The sequence below is a fragment of the Malaclemys terrapin genome, chromosome 1 (genome assembly GCF_027887155.1).
Source record: "Malaclemys terrapin pileata isolate rMalTer1 chromosome 1, rMalTer1.hap1, whole genome shotgun sequence".
Taxonomy (NCBI): domain Eukaryota; kingdom Metazoa; phylum Chordata; order Testudines; family Emydidae; genus Malaclemys; species Malaclemys terrapin.
Window position 1 is genome coordinate 293,243,691 of NC_071505.1, and position 26,057 is coordinate 293,269,747.

At 41.9% G+C, this 26,057-nt stretch overlaps 1 protein-coding gene across 2 annotated transcripts in view; it reads right to left on the reverse strand.

Moving 5' to 3' along the window:
• SIAH3 (siah E3 ubiquitin protein ligase family member 3) overlaps positions 1–21,207 on the reverse strand; it is a 61,980-nt gene extending 40,773 nt beyond the window's left edge. Inside the window, exon 1 of one of the 2 annotated variants that reach the window (XM_054007567.1) lies at positions 20,992–21,207. In XM_054007567.1, the coding sequence (XP_053863542.1) occupies positions 20,992–21,126 (135 nt within the window). In that variant the 5' untranslated portion in view covers positions 21,127–21,207. Of the gene's footprint in view, positions 1–17,608; positions 17,668–20,991 lie in introns of those variants that run through there. The other variant, XM_054007748.1, reaches the window with a different exon arrangement.
• Positions 21,208–26,057: the final 4,850 nt, after the last annotated feature.

Genomic DNA, 26,057 nt, shown 5'->3' on the forward strand with positions numbered 1-26,057 from the left:
TATTTACTGAGCACAAAGAAGAGATCCATCTTTGTGACTTTTCCTCTGTAAATATTTTTAAATAAGCAACTGGTATTTAATTACCACACTATAAAATAATGGCAAATAGATCTATTTCTAGATACAACAGGACAGTTGTTTTATGGTAATCAAATAACATCAATTGATTATATTTAGACTCAAACCTTGGAAGATCAGGAGCCTCACTTCTCAGGATGGAATTTATTGGCTCCACAGACCTTACTTCTGGGCTGGCTCAAGCTCATACAGTTATTAAGATGTCTCAGGGTTGACAGTATTGAGAAATAGCAGGCAAGGGAAAGGTGGAAGCAAAGTCTTTACTACTGTCTTGTAGGGTTTTCTTTTCACAGGAGAGAGGTGTCTCTTCAAATTTCTATTCTTGCTTGCAATCTTGAAAAGGCAGAGACTGATTACACCATAAATCCCATATTGAATAAATTTTTTTTTAAATCAGTCTGTGTTTTGCAAATGCAAAAATAAAATTGTGCATTTCACTTTTCACTGGCATCAATGGGAAATGCGCCATGTTATTATGAACAGGATCAGGCCAATAATGCTTTTTTTAATTAAAGCGTTTTTATTAATTTTTGCTTTAGAGTACAAACATCATAATACAAAAAGATAATTATAAGTTTATAGTGTTTTTTATTTATTGGTAATATACTGCAGAGTGCTACGATTCATATGCAAAAACCATTTCATTAAACTCTAAAATCAACTCACTCAGTACTTTGCAACCAATAGGGAGACAATGCTGACAAGGTAGGGAGGGAAAGTATGATGACAAGGAAAAAGAAGGAGGAGAGAGGGGAAGGAGTTTATGGACTAGTCAATGGGCCCTTGGGCATTCCCAAGTTGAATGTTCCTAAAAGTGGAGCCCAGATCTCTTCAAAATTATTGAACATATATGGATCCAATATGGATGAGCCTGAAACCTTTAACACAGTCTCTGCTGAGCTGCACAAAGATACACACATCCTCACCATAACTGATAATAGATAGATCCTCCCCAACTAATTGTAAGCCAACCTAGTCCAGACAAGCACTGAAATCCATGATTAAAGATATAAGATTATCAGGACCGGCTGTAGGCACCAGCAAAGCAAGCACATGCTTGGGGCAGCACATTTCCAGGGGCGGCATTCCGGTTGTCGACCGGGCTGGGCTGCATGTCACGCAGCAGCAGGGCGGGCAGGGCAGCAGGCCAGCCAGCAGCCAGAGCGCAGCCAGTGAGAGCAGCGCGGGGCGGGACGGGAGTGCAGCAGCGAGCGCACGCTGGCCAGGTAGCGCTCGAAGCTGAGGCAGCCCAGGCAGAAGGCGGAGGCGAACATGTTGAGCAGCACCAGGTAGCTGCTGAGCTTGCACAGCGCCGAGCCGAAGGGCCAGTGGAAGCGCAGCGCCGTGTTAAGTGGCCCACAGTGGCAGGGTCACCACGAAGGCCAGGTCGGCCAGCGCCAGGTTGCCGATGTAAGTGTCGGTGGAGCAGCGCTTGGCCCACGGGCCCCGCCACACAGTGAAGATCACCAGCCCATTGCCCGACAGCCCCATCACGAAGACCAGCATGTAGAGCACGGGCAGCAGCGAGAAGGACACCTCCCACTCTGCCGGCCACTCGCACTGCGCACCTGGCCCGCTTTCGTTCACTTCCCCGTAGTAATAGTAGGGCCAGGGCCGTCTCTAGGCACCAGCAAAGCAAGCACGTGCTTGGGAAGGCACAATTTCAGGGGCAGCATTCCAGACCCAGGCACATCACTTCTCTCCCCCTTCCAGTGTACCTCCACCCCCTGCCTCCCAGCACCGAGCGAAGCTTGAAGAGAGACAGAATGGGAACAAGGGGGACTCCTGTTTGCTTGGGTTGGGGGGCAAATGGAATCGCTCCAGACCCCACACTGGGGGAGCCAAAACAAAAAACAAAACAAAAAAAAACATTGCAAAGTGCAAACATGTGTAAAGGCCAAAATAAAAAAGGGGGTGGGGGGGAGCGGCCGAAAATTGTTTTGGCTTGGGGCAGCAAAAAACCTAGAGCCAGCCCTGAAGATTATGTGGAGGATCATGCACCCAACAGAACGTTGAACGGCGAACCGCGGCCAGTGGGAGCCGCAATCAGCCGAACCTGCGGATGCGGCAGGTAAACAAACTCGCCCAGCCTGCCAGGGTGCTTACCCTGGTGTGCCGCGTGCCAAAGGTTGCTGATCCCTGTTATATGTCAACGATAACTTTTTATTTATAACTAATCCTGAAACCACAATCCCCACCCTTCTAGCATTAATCCAGGATTTTGGCTAACTTTCGGTGCGATAGAATTAATTGGGAAAAGTCAGAACTGCTTGAGATTGCTCAGCTGCCCTCTAGCAGGGTTTTCTCCCAGTGGCCATTTCGTAAGCAGAGGTACTTAAATACTTGGGGATAAAAATACCAAGGAATCTAGAAAATCTTGTAAAAATCAATTTAGAACCCAGCTACAGCTTGTGGAGGATACCAGTTGGTGGGAGGCACTGTCTCTCTGGGGAGGGGACAGGGGGGAGAATTTCTGGGGGGAAATTAACGCAGTTAAGATGTATATCTTACCTAGATTTTTGTACATTTTGAGTAAGCTACCTGTCATCATGTCTCCATCTTATTTTAAAAGATTATTAAGACCTTTTATATGGAGACCAACACAATGCCCTGGGCTATCTTAGAGGAAGTTTCAACTCCACATTGATAAGAGTGGTTTCAGGCTCACAGATCTTCAGAACTATTATGTTGCCTCTGTCATGCCTCAGGCCTCTCATTGGTTCCAACCCATGAGTAACAACATCTGCATATAGGTGGGGATTGAAACAGAACTAATGAATCCAATCCCCTATTGGGAGTCCTTGATTCCTCATTGTACCTTACAGAGAAAACAGGGTACCCTCCCTAGTGGCCACCAGGAGAGCAAGTGCCATTTGGGCAAGTAGGTCACCCCTGAGACCATACAGAAGTCACTGTCTGGGCTAATTCTGACTTACAGATTGGCAACCAACCAATCATACAGTGAGAATGGATAGTGAGAGGCATTATATGCCTCTCTCACTTGGTTGACGGTGAGAAGAAAGTCCCTTTGAAGGTCAAACAACATCAGTATAACCTCCCTACCACAGTGATATAGCAATACCTATATTGGCAGAAACATTTTTTGACTTATCACTTTGGTCCAGGAGCCAGAGGGCTGCCTGACACCTGTGAAGTACCAGTGAATAAGGCTAAGATTTTGTCATGGTTATTTTTAGTAAAAGTCAGAGACAGGTCACGGGCAATAAACAAATATTCACAGAAGCCATGACCTGTCCCTGACTTTTACTAAAAATAACTGACAAAATAGACAGGTGGAGGGGGTCCAGCACCCACCGATGCTGTGGCTCCAGAGTCCCCCCTCCCATTGCCCACAGCGGCTGGGAGCTGCAGGGTCCCTCCTCCACCCGCGGCAGCTGGGAGCCGCAGTGGCTGAAGTGGAAAATGTCATGGAGGTCTCTGGAAGTCACGGATTCCGTGACCTCCATGACATAATCTTAGCCTTGCTCATGGACATTAGGTGCCACCCTCGGGCAGACTGTTACAAACCAAGGCACAAACCCCCAATTGGTTATGTTTTCTATAATTAGCTTCACCAATCAAGTATCAAGTGTGAACTCCTCTAGCACTATAACAGCCTTAACATGGCACCACAGACAGTCCCCTTGGGCACTCCTGTCCATCTTGCCACCCAGGCAAGTCTGCCTTTGTGATGGATGGTACCTTACACCACAAGTTACAAGAACATTCAGGTTATTCCCCCAGAGGACCAGTCACTTACTCCAGGCCAATTGCACCTCAGATCACACACCAGAGACAACACTTCTAGTCAGTCCAATAATAAACTAACTACAGATTTATTAACCAACAAAAGGAAACAAGAGTTATTTACAAGGTTAAAGCAGGTAAACATACACACACACACACACACACACACACACGAGTGACAGTCTTAGGTTCCAAAAAGAACTTGCTGTAATAGGCAAGCTCCATATATCCTTTAGGCCTATCCCAATCCAAGCAGCTTGGGGATCCCTTGTTTACGCTTAGAAATATTCTCCTCCCCAAACTCCAAGCAGCATAGTAATAACTATTTCTTCTTGACAGGGATTTTTATTCCGTTGCCCAAGAGCTCAAGCTCATGGGAACAGCTTTTGTGCACGTCCCCCCTTCATGGGGAAACAAAGTCTTATATCCTCTGATGTTCCACAATGGCTTGTCTGGTGTCTATAACCTTTCTTTTGTTGGAGAGGCGATAACACCTCTTGTGGTGAACTGGTATTTCACAGCTGGTAATGCTTCTCTCCTGGCTGTGGGAGTTTACAGTTTCAGAGCAAACACTTTTATAGTTACAGCGCAAACACTTAACTATTACCTTATAACATGGGATACAGACGTTATAAGTAAGATTAATACATCCAGGATCCTACAAGCATGTCATAAAGAGTAAACACATTCATATATCTCCAACACCTATTTTAACAATGCTAACATGCAGGTGAGCCAGACTGGTTTCCAGCTATGCCTTAGATAGCATTCAGGGAGGCTTGGGGCCTTGGCATGAGCTGGCACACAGGTCCACCAGCATCACAACAGGGTGTAATAAAGATTCTCCACAAACTCTTCAGACCCATGCCATCCATATATGATGAAAAAGAACCCTTTGCATCTCAAAGTTATTACTAAATACTGAGATAAAGAGCTGGCGCATCCCTCACAGACTTCACCGTGGTCATTTGTGTTATACAATGCAAAACATGCTTCCATAGGGTTAGGCCTATAATGTCTGACTTTTTTCTTGATGTTTGGAGGAAAGACTGACCTAGCAGTGCTGAGGCCTCTAGATGCAGTGGAATAGTTCCAATGTACAGGGAAGCCTTTGATGACTCTATGCAAGGGGTACACAACCCTGATTGCTATGTAGGAACTCCCTGCCTGCTGTCATCAGGCAGTATGAGATATGACTGGAGGAGAGACAGGGCAAGAACAAGAGATCTGCTGTTAAATGAATCCGCCAGCCATTGCTCTCAGTGGAGCAGGAGCTCCTCTTCTGTGGCTCAGCAACCAGGAGAGATTTCCTTCTGTCTCACCCGTATGGAATGCTCCAACCTACAGCCCAGTGGTTCAGGCCACTGCCTGGGGAAGGATTTATCCCATTATGAACACACATTTCTTTCTCTTAGCAATTTTGAGTTTAAAAAAATATGTCTCACTTTTCTGGGGTGTATTAACAGGAATGTCGTATAGGATATGGGAGTTAACTGTTCTGCTCTACTTGGCTCTGGTGCCGCCTCAGCTGGGTATTGTGTCCATTGTTGGGTTCCGAATTTTAAGAAAGATGTGGACAAATTGGAGAGAGGTCCGGAGGAGAGAAAAAAAAAGAGGTCTAGAAAACGTGACCAATGAGGAAAGGTTGAAATATTTGGTCATGTTTAGTCTAGAGAAGATAAGGCTGAGGAGACAACATGATAACCATCTTCAGATATCTAGGAGGTTGTTATAAAGAGGATGGTGATCGATTGTTCTCTATGTCCACTGAGGATAGGGGTGACCCTAAGAGCCCCTTAATGCCCACTGACAAAGGGTTCATTGCCATATAACAACTATCCATATTAAGCTTGACAAACTCACGACAGTATTTATCTGCAAAGAGTGTTGTGTGAAGAGTCAAATGAAAGCTGGTGACACAGCAGTCACTAATATCATTGTGTGATGTATGTACAGATGGTGTGTAAAGAATTATGCATGTGTGCTGGAAATATGTTCCTAAAATACATCTTGGTGGCAGAGTTGTTAAACAAATTTGTTCTAAACAAAGGAATATGGATTTACTTGTCAGCCTTGGAATCTATTGTGAATCAAGTGTTCTGAAACCAGCACAAAGGACACTTCATTTGCATTTTAAGTCAACAGAAGAGCAGGTTATCAGGAGCATGAGGAAATAACATGGTATAAGTTTCCCAAAGCACCAACAGCAGGGGCGAAAAACTTTATCTGAGGATACACTTCAAAAGTACACATTTCAAAGGTTGACTGGACTATAAATAGAAGGGGAGCGAACCCCTTAGTTATCCATTACTTAGGGAACAAAGAGGAAGCACTCTTTGTATGAACTGTGGATCTCCTGCCACGTGTGTGGGTGATGCTGGAAGGTTGCTTTAGGTAAGAAACATATCTGAGACAGGGAATGCAATCCACTAAATTTTAGTCACTGGAAAGGATGATCATACTTTTGTTACCGTTTTCTGTCTCTATTATCTCTTAGTATCACTTAAATCTCTGTTCTTTGTTAATAAACTTGCTGTTTTATTATAGATCCATCTCAGTGCTGCTATATTAAAGTGAAGCGTGCATCCTCTACTGAACCAGCAGACGGGTGTGTACTCTGTCTCTTTGGAGACAGCGCACCTGGTAACTTCTGTGAGTGTCCAGTGATAGGGGCTGGATGCTGCAGAGGAACTGGGGGCAACCAGAGTTCCCTGCCAGGAAAGGAAAGGACTGGCAGAGTCCTGATGAGTTTGCTGGGCTAGCTAACAAGCCAGAGTATCAGGGAGCTGATGGACAGTTTAGCAACAGCAAATCTCACTTTCACTGAGGCAGAGGGGTAACAATGTGGCTTACAGTTCTGGACACCTCAAGATAGCATCAGAGTAGGACAGGAGGTAATTGGCTTAGACTGTAGCAAGGGAGCTTTAGGTTAAATATTAGGGAAAGCTTCCTAACGACAAGGGTAGTTAAATCCTGGAATAGGTTACCTAGGGGGGTTGTGGAATCCCCGTCACTGGAGGTTTTAAGAACAGACTGAACAAACATCTGTCAGGGAAGACCTATGTTTACTTAATCCTGCCTCAGGGTGGAGGGAAGGACTAGATGACCTCCAGAGGTCCCTTCCAGCCCTACATTTCTAGGATTCTCACAAGACAGTGGAAAGGCTCAATTTCCACTTGAATTTCTGTTCCCAGTAATGTTTTTGTTTTACAGCAAAGCAAGGCAGTGGTTTGGTTGGAATTTGCTGCATGATCTGTACCTCTCTCACTAATGGAGATGTATGTCTCTTTGGGTAATTGAGACCTTTATCTTTTTTCAAAATCTCCCCCCTTTTATTTTATTTTTTTTTAAAGCCACAATGAGAAAACAGTTGATTGTGGTGATATAACTTGAATACAAATTTCATACACAATTTCAAACACCATGTAAGATGTTGGCAGACAAAACTGAAAAAACAAGACACATTGACAGGATAAAGTAAGAGCGCTCCTTGAACCACGTTGCACCTGTATAGAGACCATTCCCTGACATAAACACTAAGAATGGTCTGATCCGGTATGACCAATGGTTCATCCAGCCCAGTATCCTGTCTTCTGACAGTGGCCAATGCCAAGTGCTTCAGAAGGAATGATCAGAACAGGAAATCGTCGAGTAATCCATCCTCTGTTGTCCCCTCCCAGCTTCTGGCAGTCTGAGGCTGGGGACGTCCAGAGCATGGAGTTGCACCCCTAACCATCTTGGCTAATAGCCATTGATGGACCTATCTTCCTCCATGAATTTATCTCATTCTTATTTGAACCCCGTCATAGTTTTGGCCTTCACAGCATCCCCTGATAATGAGTTCCCCAGGCTGACTGTGTGAAAGTTGTGTTTCAAACCTGCTGCCTATTCATTTCATTGTGGGACGCCTGGTTCTTCTGACATGCCCTTCTGTTCCTGTTCTACCCTAACCCGCAAGGGTTTTGAGTTATCCCCTGGTGTCATCTGACAATCAAGACCCCCATAAGGGCATTGAATTGATAGGTTTTGAATTTACAGTTTACATTAGGATATTGGGTGGGTGTAAGTGAGATTTATGTGTCCCTACCTTAAAGGTCAGAAGCTAAATTGCGTGTGTTGAGAATAACTCACTTTATTCAGAATTCTGCCTGCAACTAGACCGCCTCAGGCTGTGAACTTGTCATGTCCCAAACTCAGCAGGGCCTGGTCAATATGTGGATGAGAGACCTCCAAGGAAAACTAAGGCTAGGTCTACACTACCCGCCTGAATCGGCGGGTAGAAATTGACCTCATCGGGACGCGACAATCGATCCCCGAATTGACGCTCTTACTCCACCAGCGGAGGTGGGAGTAAGCGCCGTCGACAGAAAGCCGCAGAAGTCGATTTTGCCGCCGTCCTCACAGCGGGGTAAGTCGGCTGCGATACGTCGAATTCAGCTACTCTATTCACGTAGCTGAATTTGCGTATCTTAAATCGACTCCCCCCTGTAGTGTAGATGTACCCTAAGGTTGGTACAGCAGAGTTCTGAATCAGTAGGCTCCACTCTGCCCAATTAAGTTAGTACAATGCTGACAAATGCCCCAGCATGCTTTGCTGTGGTGGATCTTTCTTATAGATGAGACATGACTAATCATTAAAGGGTTTGTCTTCACTTGGAAAATACATTGAGATTACAGAATCGCAGCCGTGTTAGTCTGTATCCGCAAAAAGAACAGGTGCCACAAGTACTCCTGTTACATTGAGGTTAGCAACTTTCATGACCCCTCAACCTTTTTTCTAGTGAAGACCCAAATTAGCACCTTCTACCTCAATGTAGCATTTTGAACTCTACCCCAGGTGGAAGTCTACATCGAGGTAGAAGGTGTTAAATTGTGTCTTTACCAGGGAAAAAGTAAAGGTGCAATTCAAGGTGAGCTACACTGAGTGTGAATACTCCCAAAGAGACAAGGGCACTTTTCACAAGAGGAAGGTTGTTAGTACCCTTATCCTGGCCAGCCAGGATATCCCAGCTAACTTCTTCTACCTCAGATCATAATTTTCTGTTACCTAAACAACCTCCCAACCCCATATAGTTTAGGTGGGGAAAACTTTCTTCACTTTCTCTCCTAAAAACGAATAGATAAACTGTGCTGTGTAATGCTGGTGCAGAATGATTGCTTCATTCTTTTCCATTGGTGGCTGCGTATTAACGGTGGAGGAGTGATCCCTACAAACATTATTTAACACTTTTTAAATGTTTTATATTTTCAAAGTACAGGTTAATCATCATGAAGTAATTAGGGCCACAAATATGAAATGTGGGTACCTACAATTAACTTCCAAATTCCATCTCCTAAGTACATGTAGCCAGATTGTGAGCTGAGCTGAGCACCCACAAATCTCACTGAAGCCAATGGGATCAGCAGGTTTCTCAGCACTTCTGAAAAATCATATGGACCTTAGCTACAGGTCCTTCATACAGATTTAGGAGCTTAACTTTAGGCACCCACATCTGAAAATTTTGGCTCAAGTCTCAAAACACCCATGTGAGGTCAGAAAATATTATTAACCCAATTTTACAGAGAGCAAGCAAGACACAGAGAGGTTAAGGAACTTCCCCAAGACCAGGCAGTGAGGTACTAGCAAAACTGGGATTAGCATTAGGATCACCTGGCTCCCAGCATCAGACTCAATCCACTATATCATGTTGCTTCTTCTATTTTCTGCTTTCAGTTATATGCAAGCACCAAAGTGCTCAGAAATTAGATAGTGATGCATGAATTATAAACAAGTACACCAGTTAGGCTTTAGGTGAGCTGTAGCTGAGAGCAGAATTTGGGCCAAGTATATGAAGTGCATTGGCTTCCTTCTGAATGAAAAGAACTACATGCATTGTTATTTCATCTGCAACTTTCATGTAAGTTGTAAAAGGCAAGAACAAACAGGGTTGTTTTTATAAAGAGCTGAGAGGCTGGTTTCAGCATTAATTATTTTTCTCTGCTAGTGAGTCAAGAAAAGGTCTTTCCTTCCCTACTTAACATCTGCTTCTTTAGTCTGAGTTCTTTTGCTAAAGGAGGTCGGTTGGCTTCTGGCAAATCAAAGTGACTTTAGCTTAAACAATAATCAGGCATAGTGCCTTGACACCGCCAAGGGTAACATACGGTTGCTGCTGGATTTATCCGTGAATCAAGGAAGATTCTTTCTCATCATTGACTCACTATTAAAAATACATTAAAGGATGGAAAAATTATTGAGAGATACCTTGCAAGTTAAGCTAATGTTTCCAGTTTAACTGAAATGTTAAATTATCCACAGTTGCCCTGCCAGGCCGCTGGAGAGATTCAGCTAGTTTCAGATCTGTTTTCCGATAGTGTCTTCATCTTGTACCAACAGCCTGAAAGAAAAATTCAGGCTTGGTAATCAGGACTTTCTGTTATTTACAAGCCTGTGGCTGTGTTTATACAACCTCTCATAACCTTAGCTTTGAGTCTCCTTCTGAAATATTTTCTGTTACTCTAAGAAATCCAGTAAAAGTTTCATTTATTTTAAAGCTATATTATTTTCTGGCTGATTTACACTCTTCTGAGATTCCAAGCAAAAGTTACAATTGGAAGGAAGATTCCAGTAAGGCTGCAAGGGGGAATTGGGTGAAATGATTTAGAACTACCACAAGTGCTTATATCTGTTTTCACAAGATACTTTAAATCTTGAGCTGGGTGAAGACTATAAAAAAAACTGCCTGCAAGTAGTCATTCCAGTTTAAAATGAATTTGATTCAGCCACCTGGCTGCCTTATTTGTGTTCACAGTCTACAAACATTGAAAAGCGTGTGTGGAGAGTTCACTGTCAAGCATTCATGCACAAGTGGTGTATTTTACAGGGGATGGGACCCTGACAGCAGTTCCTCAAACCCCTCACTAGAGCCCTGGCACAGAGGAAATTAAAGTCAAACATGGCTCTGGCCCCCACTCCCCCATTTGCAAGTAGGACTGTAACCCACCAACTATACCAATTACTGTGTGGGAATGAGAGGAGAGAAAATTAAATTTAAACTCTACATCCCAGCCAATAAGTATTATAATCAGAGTAATTATTTTTAGAAATGACACCTCAGACAAGTCTGTGTGGTCCAGAGAGGGAAAGGTATTTTCTAAAATTCCCTTAATGTGATTGCTAGAGAACTGCTTGTGAGCAAGTCATAGAGTTAAAAAAATAATTAGAACATTAATTTAAGCAAGGAAATCTTGATCCAGTTGCAGACATTCCACAAGGAGAAAGAGTCTAAATTCATTGAGCAAATTATTCTCTCAGCTCTACTTAAAACATGGCTTGCTGTAGGCAACTGGATATGGAGCACTCTGTCTTCTCTATTTAGTAATGTATTTCACATTGCCTGAACGTATCAATGAGTGACTGGCATACCCCTAAGCATATTTTGAAGTAATTCTTCTCATCTCTGGTCTCCCCTACACCCATATCCCCCTTTACCACACCTATTAAACATAGTTGCTAAAATGATATTCCTAGCCTGTTGATCTGCCCACATCACCCCGACTGCCTTCAAATTACTCCACTGGCTCCCCTTCTCCACTGCAGGTTTAAATTTCCTGTACTTGGACTCCAGGCCCTGCACAGCTCTGCCCCTGCCTGCTTATCCATCCTAGCCACCCACTGTGTCCGTCTCCTAATCCAACGGTGACTGCTTCAATGCCCTGTTTATCAGCTTCAACTCCCCTCCCTACATATTTCCTGAGCTAGTCTGAAAAGCCATTCTCCACTTCTCCTGAAGAGCTCCATCTTCCATGACTCCTACAAGAAAGGAGTCCAGGACATGTATTTATTTGTGTATAGACCCTTTTTTTATTAAATGTCTGTTTCACATTGCTAAGTATCTGCCACATCTTCGCTGAGTATCCACACAATCTTAGTGATGCAATCCATGCCTTTCTCCTCTGCCCTCACCCTATTGTTTTGTGGCACCCCTCTTTTTGACGTTATCTGAAATTAGATTCTATTCCCTTTGGGACAGGAAGCACACTGCCTTATCTGTACCTTGAGGCAACCTGCACACTCTTGTAAATAATATTGCATATGATGTTTGGATGCTGTGCTCATATCCATATCACCTGTGTTTATCTTAAAAAGAGGAATGGCAATCTTGGCTGGATTTTCTTTTGGACAAACGAAAGGATTTTTTGTTAGCTGTGGTCTCAGACCTGGAAGTGGCCTGGCTGGATTTACTACTTGTTAGATGATAGCTACCTATAATCAGCGACATCTTCTCTCGAGCTCTTAGTACCTCTCGGAAGAAGAAACTTACATGCAGTCCACAAGCTAAACCTGGCTCACATAGCTCTAAAATGTAATTGTCCTTATCATTATCAGAGGGATGCAGCTGGTAGAGACAACAGGTCCCAATATGCAACCCTGCATCTTGATTGGGGCAGATGATGCATTGCAGCACTGGGACCAGTAATTTTTCTAGCATGTATCTCCCTATTAAAAGGAGAAGAAGGCTGAATTCTATTCTGTTTTATACATATTAAGTGTGGCTCTCAGGCTCCTGGCAAGTTCCTACCACAGACTCCAGCTGAATGAAATTTGGATACCTCTAACATGAAGACAGATGACTAAGGCCCCAACCCTACAAAAAATCACACGCACTAAATTCTAAGCATGTGAATAATCCCTTTAAGTTCATGGTACTATTCCTGTGCTTAAAGTCCAGTACAAATATGTTTGCAGGATGTGGGTCTGCAATGCTAAATATTCTGACGCTGTCAATAGCATCATCCTGCAGTTACTGTCTCAAACTCTCATTTTAGCAAAGCCTGAAGGTGACTGTAACCTTCTGCCTACCCCAGCCAGGACACAGAACCCCCTTTGTGTTTATTTACTAGGTTTTCACACTTATTACATTGCTTATTTTCCACATGGCAGTCTCTAACATTGTAAGCATGTTTTCATTTTCTGATGGGGTGATGCTCTTCTCTGCTCTGTTGAAGCCCACCTCATTGTTTATCTGTAGCCTTTATTTGTTTTCTACACAATAAGAGGTTACTGATTTGATCTGATTTTTTTCGATCTCGTTTGTGCTCCATTTTTCTGTGCTTCTCTGGAGCTCAATTTCACCATCAGTAAAATAAGGATAACAACACATTCCTTCTGCACAGGGATGATGTGAGGATAAATCTATTAATGTTTTCCAGACACTCAGAAATGCCTCTAAATAAGTTAACTGCTTTTTGATTCAGGTGGTACACTGAGTATATGTGAGGCAGCTCATCTGAAATGCCAGGATATTTCCCTCTCCCCTCCTCTTAAAATAGAACCCTTGGGTAGAATGTGTTTCATACATCAAGCAGAAATCTTGTATGTGGTGTCGGACTCTCCGGCCATCAAGCCTTTGCGGTTGCGTAGGAACGGGTCAAATGGCGAACGATCACTATGGCTGACTGTCTGGCTATGCGTTGAAGAAGACGACGACGCTCACACTGAGGTTACTAGAAAACCTCCATGAACCATTGAAATTTTACCCCTGGTGCAGCTATACTCATTCCTGCCACTGAGCCCATATATCTCTAGAACCTAATTCCAATGAACAGAGATATTGACAAGCCTCTGAAGGTACATGATGCATTCAGATTCAGCCCCATGTTTCCATTCACATCAATGAGAGGAAAGGGGCTAAATGTGTCTGCTTTTACAGTTCCTGAATATCTTCTGACTGGTGATTGTTTTGCTGGCGTAGTCTATCAATGGCTGAATTGATTGCATGGAACAATTAGTTGACCGAATGATTGTAATTTTGTTTCAGTTAGTTAAATTGCAAATAAGGAACCCACTCCTGCTCTGAAGTCCGTGGAGTTTTACTTCAGTGGGGACAGGAGCAGGCCAAAATCAGGTTACTAAAAAGCAAGCAGGAAAATCTTTTGCTTCGGGTTTTCTAACAGCAGGCAAGTAGCAGTGTGAGGAACAACAGAAAGGAGAGGAAGGTACTTTACAGAAAGAAACAGGCTATGAAAAGAAATAAAAATGAAGCAATCCGATAAGGTGTTTAATGCCTTGACAGTCAGGCTTTCAGTTTCCAAATAAAACACCTATCAGGACAAAAAGGCATGCTAGGAAATTGCTCACTTTTACAGCTGTGTCCAGACAAAAACCTCAGCTCAGAACACACTCAAACTGGCAAAGTTTGGATCTGGATCCTGATCAATTGAATTTGGCAGCTCATCTCTACTTGCATTACAGCATCTATTATAAAAATTGAGCATAATGGGAGCAAAATATTTCCTAGATCCCTTTTGATTTTCTAAAGAAAGCTTCATCCTATCAAACTGAAACTGCATTCCTTCCCTTCCCTTCCCACCGCCCAGGAACAGGCCTGGGGGCAACATCTCTCAAGGCAAATGAAAGGACCTTTTATTTTCTTTTGTGTGTGTAAATGTTGTGCACGTGAGAGGTGCCAGATTGACAGCTCTGGAATCCTATGTGTAAACTGAGTCCCCAGGTTATTGATCCCTCTCATATGACAGGAGTATTAACCTTTGTCACCCTGACCCAGGTCAGATGAGTAGAATCAGGAAATAAAGTCCAGTCTCTTATCAGTATGCCTGTGTGTCATACATTTATTACAGCTTCTGTTTATTCCCAGAACAGGTTCAGAATAGGCAGTGTCAGTGTAAAGCTTCCCCACCCTGTACTGGGAACATGTCTTAACCCTGACTTGTAAGGAGGGTGAGAAGGTAATTCAGTCTCCATGAACATTACAGTGTTGCCAACTTGGACAATTTTATTGCAAGTCTAGCAATTTTGAAGGTGTGCGATGAGCCCCCACCCCACATGCTGGAACCTGAGCATCTCAGCTTTCATTTAAGGAAGAAAAGTACGTTTTTAGCCCTCGTGGGTGCAGAGAAAAGCTTGAAAACATAGACCCGAAAGTCTCCGACACCAAAAGACAAATAAAATGAGCCCAACATTTATTCTTATTTAAATCTCATGATTTTTGAGCCAAACTCATGATTTGGGAGTGCCTAAACCCATGATTTTTGAACGCATGGGGCTGGCAATACTGCATTTAATCTGTGGCTTCTCTGCTGAGTAACCTACAAAGTGTGCCAATTAGTGCCAGCTGTGATTATTTTTTGTGTGACACATGTCCACTGGGAACCAGATCGAGACCTATCAACTCATTTCACATTGTCAGGCCTTTTATTCACACAACTCTTTCGTTTGCACTCACTGTGTTAGCAATAGTCACCCGATGGGGCTACATTTCTCTTGAGATGAATTGGCCCATTATATGCAATAGAATTTAAGAACTACATTGAAAGATAATGGGTATAGTGTGTTGTGGGTGGGGCTGATGGATCAGCATGTGGGACCCTATTAGATAGCTAGTTATAAACACCTGCTGTCAAATCCCTGCTGAGCAGATGGGTATTTCTCTAATATTATAATAACTGCACTGTCTTCTGTTGAAAATGTCTGACTTGAAACTTCTTGTGAGGAACTTTTTCTTTTTAATAAAAAACTTCTTTAAAATCACATTCCTCTCAACACCAAACATAATATTTACCTATCCTCCCCCTGCCCCCAGTGCTGTATCACGACAGACAAAGCAATAGTTAATCTCCAACAAGAGGGGTGTCAGTTTCAGACGATTAAGTCAGAAACTATTTTTCCCTCCATTTCTTTTGCTTTATTTTCTCTTAGGAGAGATCACAATTGCTGTTCTATGTGATTACATTTAAACTCTGAGCGGTCCTAATTTTACACTGTAATGTCTGTGTTAGACATTGAAAATGAAGCCCTTGTTGCCCCGTGCTAAGCCTCTGTGGGGTGTGTGTGTCTATAAACTCAGGGTTAATGGGTTACAATAGAGAAGAACTCCAGGGATTAGATAGATAGCGGCATTAATAGATGGTCTCCCCCAAGGGAGAGTCAGTGAAGCATGCTCCCACATGCCTTTGATGCAGGAAAAGGGTTGTGCCTGAATCACGATGGTTGCGTTTGCACAGAGATGTAGCAAACTGCAGAGGTTTCTTCACTATTTGTCGTTAAGCTGATTTCCAGGTTTACATTTTGAAGCCTGTTCAGCTGAGGCAGTGGTTAAGGGATGCAGCAAGTCGGTGGTTGGCGCCTTCTCTAGGGACACTATGCTCACATCAAAGGCTTTAGCTAAAGCTTTTACCTCTTCTTCAAATTACACTGTGTCAAATACTAATTGAGAAATAACCTAAAGCTAATAAGGACTCATTTGCACTATCAAACTAACCATGTTTATAATGTAGTATGTGTGTACACATTGTATTCTGAATGCCCTCTAGTGGTTATTGTTACTATACTACTTCTTAATATGGGAAATTGCCTGATGAACTAAACTAGTCAGAATCCTGAACCAGAAAGGAAGGGCTTCTGGGTGGGGAGAGTGGGACAGTGTAGCAAAGTGGGTTATTAGCAGCACATTTCAAGCTGTCTCTCTCTTTTCTTACACTAAATAAATAATTAAATCCCATGTGTGTACAATATACCACGGCACTTAATCCTGGTTCAAAGTCTGTTGGGGATAAAGTGGATTACAACGCAGTCTGGCTGACCAGTGTGCATGGAGACAAAGTATTATAACAGGATTAAAAACCCTTCTCTCCTTCAGTTAAAGCAGATTTGTTTGGGTTTTTTAAAGATCTGGTTATAACAGTTTGGCCCTGTGAGCCATGCAATACTCTGAGTGGCTATAAGATTAAACTGTGCTTAGGCACCTCTTTAAATATGGTTCTTTATGATATGTCATGAGAGCCTAAAGATCCTATAGAAAGGAGAAAAGATGGTCTTAAAAGAACAACACATTTATTTACAGCAAGAATATGAAATAAACAAAGGAAGGAGGTGGTAATCACAACAAGTTAGAGTTACATAAAGTCACCAGGGCATAAACTGTAAGTTTTGGGGGCTTTTTTATTATGTGTGTATACAGTGTCTAGCACAATACAGCCTTTATCTTGATTAGGGACTGTAGGCACAACCATAGTAAAAATATTATTGTTGCTGTTATTGTTATTATCATCATCATTAGTAATAATAATAATTAATAATTAAGGAGGAAATACTCCATTGTAAGGCTGAACTGCTGCAGCAAAAGGAAAGAAGCAGAGACTTTTGAGTTCACTGGTCTTCTGCCGTCCCTGTAATTTCCTGCATTCCTATATTCTGTTTGGGAACTGAAATACAAGACATGAAAGGGCTGATGGAAGGAAGGTGTAAGAGGGGCTGAGGAACCTGTACAGTGGAGTTATCATTAATGGAAAAAAGAAAAGAAACGAAACACATTGACCCTTCTTTGCACGTGAACCAGAATACATTCCTGTTCTTTCCACGCGGAGAAAGTACTTAAAACTTTCACAGTAAGCTAAATGGCCTTTATCCAGGCGCAATGACCATTGCTTCTTTAAGCAACCCCCATTAATTATCATGGTCTTAAAGAGTGTAATCATTTAGCTAGTGGCTAGCTACATAATAATGCTTTTGCCTTTTATTTCAAAAGGAGGCATCACATTGTCTGTATGCTTGAAGGAATCCCAGGTTGCTAAGTAATGGATAGAATATGATTGAGAATGAAGGTGACCTATAGAAGCATGGTAAATACATGATTTTCTCTGCTCAGCAAGTGAATTTTGATTACAGCTCAGCACATGCCTCTAGTTTTAAGGTGCTTGTGGCATTCTTGTGAAAGCTCATGAAAGGAGAAAGTACAAAAAGCTGCAAGAAAGAGAAAGAGTCTTCAAAAAACCTATTTATACCCACATCAAATAAAGAAAATTGAGGGCGATGGTTGTAATCTTGTCTGTCCTTGTTTACCGCTGCCTGTGTTAGTCTGTCATACGAAGAGAAAATAACAGCGGATCAATACAGCTATCTGCATTGATATTTTAGCATTTTTTAAAAAATACACTAAATGGAGCATAAGCCTCCCTAGTTAGGTCTTTTCTCCCTGAGGAAGAATATATGTTTGTAAGTGTGTATTTTACTGCCAACATAGAGCGCTAAAGGAATTGGTAAAGTAGCACATTCTTTGCAATCATAGGGCTGAATTCTGATCTCAGAGACAGTACACTGGAATGAATCTGGAGTAATTCCATTGACTTCACTGAAATTCCTCTGGATTTACCACCGTGTTAGGAAGACTGGAACTTCACATAATCTCTCTCTGCAGAATATTAGCATTTCCTGGCATTGCATTGGTCAGTAAACATCTTGGTAAATACAGGGTCACTGAATCATGTAAAATGTACATGATGTGTAACCACAGAGCCTCAGATTGGGCTTGATCCTACATGGACTGAAAGCCCCCATTGACTTTAATGGTGCAGGACCAGGGCCCTGGTGCAAACTGACTTCATTGGAGCTATGCCAGTGTATACCAATGGAGGATCTGCCCATATGGGATGTGTCAAGATAATTGATTGTAGAAGAAATGTGATAAGCCTTTCATTTATTATTCATATTACAGTAACAATCACATCAGTGCTCCATTGTGCTAGGTGCTGCACAAATCTGGTCGCTACTGTAAGAGCGATCCCTGCCCAAAGAGATGACAATTTTAGTGTGAGCACAAATGTTCATCATTTTGAGTGAGGAAAGTGCCTGTGCTCATGGCCCTTGTTCTCCGTCAGATTTGTACTCTCATTGTTACATCTTGTTTTATATCTTAGGATTGTCCAAAAAAAAATTATGGTTAAAATGACCAAATCATGGATCGTCAAATTTGGGACATCAAAGTTTGTCATAATACTGTAAGGCACCTAAGGAGTATTTTTGGCTTTTTATTTTAAAGTAATACATCACTTGTATTTTAATATATTGGGACACTATTTCTAAAGTTCATAATTTATGTAATTTTTTATATATTTGTACAGTGCCTAGCACTATTTGGCCCAATCTGCTTGTAGTCTTTAGATGCTAGCCCTATGACAGTTAAATAACAGTTATCATTATTCTTATAACCAAATATGGAAATCTTTGAAAATATTTCACCAGTATCGTGTTCTGTGTCAAGTTTCAAGTAATAGTTAGAGCACTTATACATTAATAAGTTTGCAGCACACTTCACTGTACAAGTCATTGTTTTTTTCATATTGAAATGGTTTCTTGACCACACTCATATAACACCCCTAGTGTTATAACGTATGCAGTGAAACAGGCTCAGTGGGCCTGATCCTGCAAACCCACCATATGAGCCACTCCCATTGACGGAAAGGGGAGTTTTTGTTATGGGTTCAATCTTTCCATTCCACCAAATCTGAAATTCCCATTTGCTTCAGTGGGACTTCTGCATGTAATGCCTGATGCAAAGCCCAGTGAAGTCAATGGAAAGACTCTTGACGGCAGTGGGCTCTGGATTAGGCCCTGAAGGGCTCAGCCGCTATGAACTCAGATAGTGAGACACTATTTATTTCTGGGGGTAAAGAAGAGAAACACCAAATTGTTTCAAAGCATTGGAATGTACAGACTGCAGCTCCAACCTGAGAGAAATTGTTCTGATTAACTGCAAGCCCAATCTGCTGAGGTCATGAGCACCCTAAACTTCCACTGCTATCAATGGGCACTCTACATCCTGCTGGATTGGCACCTGTCTAGGCTCCGCTGTACCTCAACTGGCAATAACCTAGGACACTCATTTCCTGCTTCTTGTTGTTGTTTAAGCAGAATGATTTGATGGTTTCCTGCTACTGTGATACATCAAAGGGGTTAGGGTAGAATTATCCATTTTGTTAAAATATCTTCCATCCACTTACAGAGTCCGAATATTTCTTTCTACATAGTTCCTACCTATTCTGAACAGTCACACCATACCTTAAGACAATCGGATTTTTAAATAAGTTGTATTGGTGGGGGAGGGGGAGAATCACTTTGCAAGAGATGAGATGAGAAGTGAGCTAGTCGCTAAACGTTCCCTTTGCAGACCTGAAATGCCTGTCCTACCTCATCCATACTGCTGGGGGCTCCCAACGTGCTCTGGGCATGCTTAGAAATGTGCTTCTAGAAATGACCTCTTCTCATCAGTGTGACTCTCCAAGATAGTGTTGTCCGACACTGTAAATAGCATTCCTAGCAGCCTGCATTTTGTGAGTGCTACTTTCTGGAATAATGAAAAACAAGACTGTGGTGGCAATAACCAGTGGTATTTTAAAGGCATTTAGGTGCCTACCTCCCTTTGACCCTGAGTTTGGAGGCGAGACCCATTCTCTCAAAGGATCCCCTAACGCCCTATGCTGGGAAGAGGTTCCCTTTGAGTTCCTGACAAGGATTTTGGAACAGCCAAAGAAGAGTCTGCCTAAAGAATCCATCTGTGGTTTTAGATAGCAGGACAGGACATTCTGTTCAAGAGAGGTCAGTGAGGACCTCCAGCAAGCCAAGATGGGCACTGATAAAACTGCTAATTTGTTACCATAATAAACCAATTAAAGACTCCCAATAGTCTGTTTGCCTCAGTAGTTGCTTGGCTTCTCTCTAGATGAGATCACAATCATTGGGTTTTGGCATAGGCTCAGCTACTGCCACGTTGTCAATGGAAATCTAGAAACTTACTAAGAGAATAGAGCAAGAGGGTTATTTTTATGGTGACTATAAATGATTTTGCTTTATTAAGGCTAATTTAAACTCATGACTAAAATATGTTCACCTTGCAAATGACTAGGGACACTTTATATGCCAGATGAAATTGTTCAAATTCCCTATAGAAGAAATAGACAAACACTCAAAGAAAACCTCTCTCTATCCCTCTTCAGCTTGCTAGTCAGCAGCCCGTTGGTATCAGACAGTTCGGAAGGATTTCCAGGATCTGTGTTTGCAATGTTTCACAAAACGAAACAGATTTTCATTAAACTAACTTTTCCAATATTTTTTTCCAAACATTTGCCTCTTGAATATTTGATACACAGATGGGGGGGGGGAGAGGGGGGAGCTACTAGAGGGAGAAGCAACAACTTCACAGTATTCCCTGTAGCCACTGATTGCTTGCCTTTAGCTCTAAAGTAAAACGAACAGAAAGACCATATGAAACAGTCTCTTTGCTAGTAATGTGTTCACAACAATCTGTCCTATTGTGCTAGAACATCATTTCCCTCCCTATGGAGAAACAAATGAGTAGCATAAAACACTGGAATAGAAACATATTTTTAACTCACCTTTAGGCTGTGTGTTGGGTTTACAACACAGACAAGTTGCCCAGCAGCTGAAAAAACCCTCTTAGCCTTGTAGTGTTGAAACCTAAGGTGAATAAGATCTAATACAGCCCCAAAGCACTGGGTGAAGAAAAGCATCACAACTTTTGTTGTTGTTGTTTGGTGAGGAAAGCAACGAAGGAGACTGTCAGTCCTTGAGACTGGGGAAGGAGTGCAGCCTGTGAGAACTACACTCCTGCACAGCTTAGCATGCCTTCATATTCATCATCAAAATAAGATGGTTAGAATCTTGCAGCAGTGGGTCAGCCAATCAAAAGGACCGGAATGTTATCCTTGAGGTCCAGAGACAGCCAATAACAAATGCTCCCCCCCCCTACAAAAACTCCCTGATGAATTGAGCCTGGTGGAGAATGCATTATTGAACATTACCATACATCAGCACATTGCATTTATCTTGTGATTACAGCCAGCCATACATAATGCTGTGGAGATATGCAGACAAAATTGATTGTTTAATGTCTCCATTTATTAATTGACTTAATTTAACACAAGAGCTCTCTAATACCAAGGCTAAATGTAAAACCACCAGTAAAACTGTGAGAAAGTAGCCAAATGGATTAAGTATACTCTGTATTTTACTTACAAAAGCAGCTCAGGAGAAAAATCAAATATTAGGAGAGTATTACAATTTCTTCTAGGGATTAAGCAGAAGCAGATCTGTATATATAAATAAATGTGTGTGTGTGTGTGTGTGTGTGTGTGTGTGTGTGTGTGTGTGTGTGTGTGTGTGTTTGCAAGCTGCAATTAGGATTTATGGCATTCTGACTTTTTCTGAATCTTATTCTCAACTACTTTTCAGCAGAGAAATCCCAAGTGCCCTAAAACATCTTTCTTAAAAATATAAGACCAGCTCTTCAGCTGGCGTAAATTGGCATAGCTCCATTAAAGTCAATGGAGCTATTCTGATTTACACTAGCTGAGGATCAGGTCCATGGTATCCAAAAAGTAGTAATTACTGGATGCTGGAACGAGGAGAGCACAAAAAGGCACAGAGCATGCTTCTAAAAATAATGAAATACATGATGCATGAATGCACCCACACAGAGAAACTAACACTGAAGGAAAAGTGGCTTGTAAATCAATGGAATAATTATAGATGCAGAAGGCTTTTACTTGTCATTCATTTGCATAGTGGTGGGCAGCAAATTGCTAATTAACCACTAGATTGTCCTAGACATTAAAAATGGAATTAAGATCATGCATGCAAAATAATATGCTTTGCTTTATTATTACCAATATATCTCTGCTTCGGTGGGTAAGGGACATTGACCTAAACCATCAAGACTTATTAAACTTGAGTCCCATGACAGGGCTTTGCAGGGGTGGAAGTTCCCTAGCAAATGTGTGGCTCAAAATGCTTATTCGTTTTGTGGGACAATTCTGTGTGATCTGTTGCTCTGCTTGTTAATAAATCAAAGAGGGCTAATTTAATTAGCTCTCTGCCTGTACTTCCTATCAGGGTGCTATTTAGGATTGCTGGCTAAGTACTCAGATGGCTTATTTAGTCTTTGTAATCCTTTTCCCTTCAGAGCATAATAGATAAAAGTAGCTCTTTGTTGTTGTTTTTTTAAACATGAGACCAGCTTGGATCAGAATTCAGCTCATGACAGACAAGCCCACATACCGAGCCAGCTCCAATCTGTGACTGAATTGTCACAACTGCTAGTTCCTAAATCAATACTGTCTCTGCCAGACTGCAGAGGATCTTTGCAAAAACCTTGAATAGATAAATGTGTGGGATATCGTGAAATTCTGGTACAGTAGGTGATGCAAAGATTAAAAAATGGGGAACAAAAAGTTTGCTTCAGAATTAGAACAAAAGATGTTCCTTGCAGTTCTGAGAATATGTATTGAGAATATTTTTCAAGTAAGCTTGAAGAACTGAGCAAACATTATAATGAATTTATTTGATTAAATTTAGCCTTTTTCTCTTCATGAATTATCTACAGACTATCAGTTTTTTTAATTTATTTGTTATTTGAAATTGTTCACGCACTTTATGTGAACATATTTCAACCAAGAGTTGTCAAAGCACATATTTTGCAAATAATGTCTCATACTAATGAATATTGTTCATTACTTACGATGTGTGATTTATCACTTAAGTCACATGGAATTATTTCTGTTTCCGTGATTGAATGGCTGAAATGTTTATAAACAGTAAGGACCAGATTTTTAAATGTATTTAGGTGCCTAAAATTGCAGATAGGTGCATAGTGGGATTTTCAAAAGTGCCTTGGTGACTAACTCTGGCTCTAAATGGACTATCAAAGATACTGTATTTCAAGAAGGCAATATACTGACATTTTCATAGTCTTTCACATTCCACAAGTAATTTTCCAAATAACTATTCATTGCTATGATATGTTTGCACAAAATGACTTGCAAGAGTGTGAATACAACTGAATGTATCTTGTGGTCATTATTTGTGTTCATGTTCATCAATAGTCTTTTGCAGAATTGGACCTAGCTATAAATTATAAGGCATTAGTACTTGATAATTTCCATACCCTTTATTTCTATTTTAAGTATCTAGGGCCTAATTCTCCTCTCAATAACATGAGTTTTACAGTGGTGAATTGAATGCAAGGGAGTTACACACCAGTGTGAGTGAGAGGAGACTCCAGCCCAGACACGGATTTACTTGATCAATACAATTTAATTACGAATCCCTCGTTTCTATAGCTCACTACTACTAAATCCAAAGGTAATTTAATTCCACATCATCTGACCGTGGGCTAGATCCTCAGCTGAATCTGGATCTGGTAAATGAGCACAGCTCCAGTGACACCAGTGCAGTAAGTGTGTGTTTATCATTGAATAATACTTCACATGATGCTGTTACTGCATTGTCCTAATGTGATTATAGGGTCAACCGTACAAAAAGAGCACAGTGGATCTATAATGTAAGGGTTAAAATGTTGCTGGTGTGTTCATTAGACCTGTATTTCCCCATTCCCCCATGATTTGCTCCTTCTAAAATTCACATGCAAGCTGAAAACACTTGTTAATTTGTCAACATTCCCTACCCATTGTCTGAAGAAGAAAACAAGTGGCTACACTGTAGAACTTGACAGGGATGGTTCAGATGCTGCAGCTGCAGGGGTCCCCCAAGTCTCGAAGTCTGATGCTGTCAGAGACAGATGGAAATGCTATTGTGAGGTTTTGCTGCTCATGTTACAGTGTTGAGTAGTGTGGGGTACATGCTGACCGAGAGCTCTATGGAGAGATTGAGTCTCCTGGGGAGTTAGGAGACCTGTTTCTCCACTGCTGTAGTCCACTGTGTAGTCACTTACACTTGTGCACAGTGAATGTAGGTGGTGCCAAATGCTATCACTGTGCACGCTTAAGTGTGCAAGGTGCAAGGCAGAGGTGAGTCAAGCCCAAGACTTGTTCCCCCAGGGAATTCCATACCATCCTCAGTTTGTATGGCTAGAAGTTTCAAGATATTTGTGAGGTCACACTCTGAATGTTGGATCTTCCAGCCAGGAGCCACAGTCATATGACTTCCTAGACTTGCTTGTACCAGCATGAGACCTAAGTTCCTAAAGAGACTATTGCTGTGTTAATATTTTTAAACTCTCCCGCAGGTACCACATTTTTGCAGAGTCAAAGTGTCCGTATAAATTATGGACAAACAATTCAAAGAACAAAGTGGGTGAGAAGTCAGAGCTTTTGCCAGCCATGAGATGAGGCTGCAAGGAGGCTAGGACCCTGGAGCTATCTAGTTACTACTAACACACTCATCGCTGTGGTGGCTAAGCTCCTGAGGCTAGATATCCATTTTGCCTGCTTTGGTTTTAGCGGGAGTTGCTGTGGTGAAATTGAGACTCTAGTTAGGAACTGCAGGTATCCGGGCATGTGGAAAAAAGATTGCAAAATGCTAAATTGAAAAGTTTCAGTTTGATTTTTTTTTTTTACTGGACACCTTTTGGGGCGACCTTTTAAAATTCTGCCTTCTCTTCCTCCTTTCCACATCCTTACTCTCTCTTCTCACAAGTGACAGGCTCTCAGTATATTGGTCCAAATTTTGTTCTCACTTACACCTGTGTAAATCTGCATTAACTCCATTGAAATCAAATCAACCACTCTAGATTTATTCCTGTATAGCTGATATTGGAATCTGTTCCATTATGCTCCAGTGGAAGGAAATTAAACGCTTTTCAGACAGCATTTGTGAGAGCCTGGATCCTGAGGAAGGATGAGGCAGAGACTGCCTGCAGGATGCAGTGCTTTATGAGTATCTACTAAGGCAGGTTATTAGCCTGTTTGCATGACCCTATTACTGACTCCCTGTAAGTCTTCAGGCAAGGCTGCTTGACATAGGACATCCCTGTATACATATGGCCCAGGTACTATAGATTTATAGTACCTTGGAACACTCAGGTCAAGCAACTATGCTGCTGCCCTCTTGCAGGTACAGCCTGGATTAGAGTATACTACCTTCTGCTTTGGGGAATGACCCCTTGTACATATTCTATACTGACCTTTATAGCTACTAATTTGTTCTTGAAACTGCTACTAGTTCTAATGCATTGCAACATCACTACTTGAGCCAAGCTGCACATCCATTTTCTGCCTGGCAAGAGACTTCATTTGTCCATTCACCAGGTCATTTGGAAGATACCTGCTACAGAAATGGTCACTTTTCAAGCAGTACAGCCTGCAAAAAGTAGCAATAAACTAGAAAGGAAGGAGATGGCAGGTTTCAAATACCTAAACCTGGCAGGTTTTACTCAGCCCTACCTCTTTCCAAGGATGGATTTCATTCCTGTGCCTTTGGAATGCAACCTTAAAAACTGTAGAGCTGTCTGCTGTATCTGGGGTTTAAAAATGTCCTGGCAGTTTTTATGAGTAGGTGGGTTTGTACCTATAACCTTAGTCAAAAATCTCACTCTCCCCATTTATGATGCACCAGACTGTACACTTGGAACCTGATTCTGTTCTCACTGATGTGTGGGAAAAGCATCCACGAGGGCTGATCTTTCCGCTCACTTTCAGCAGTAAAT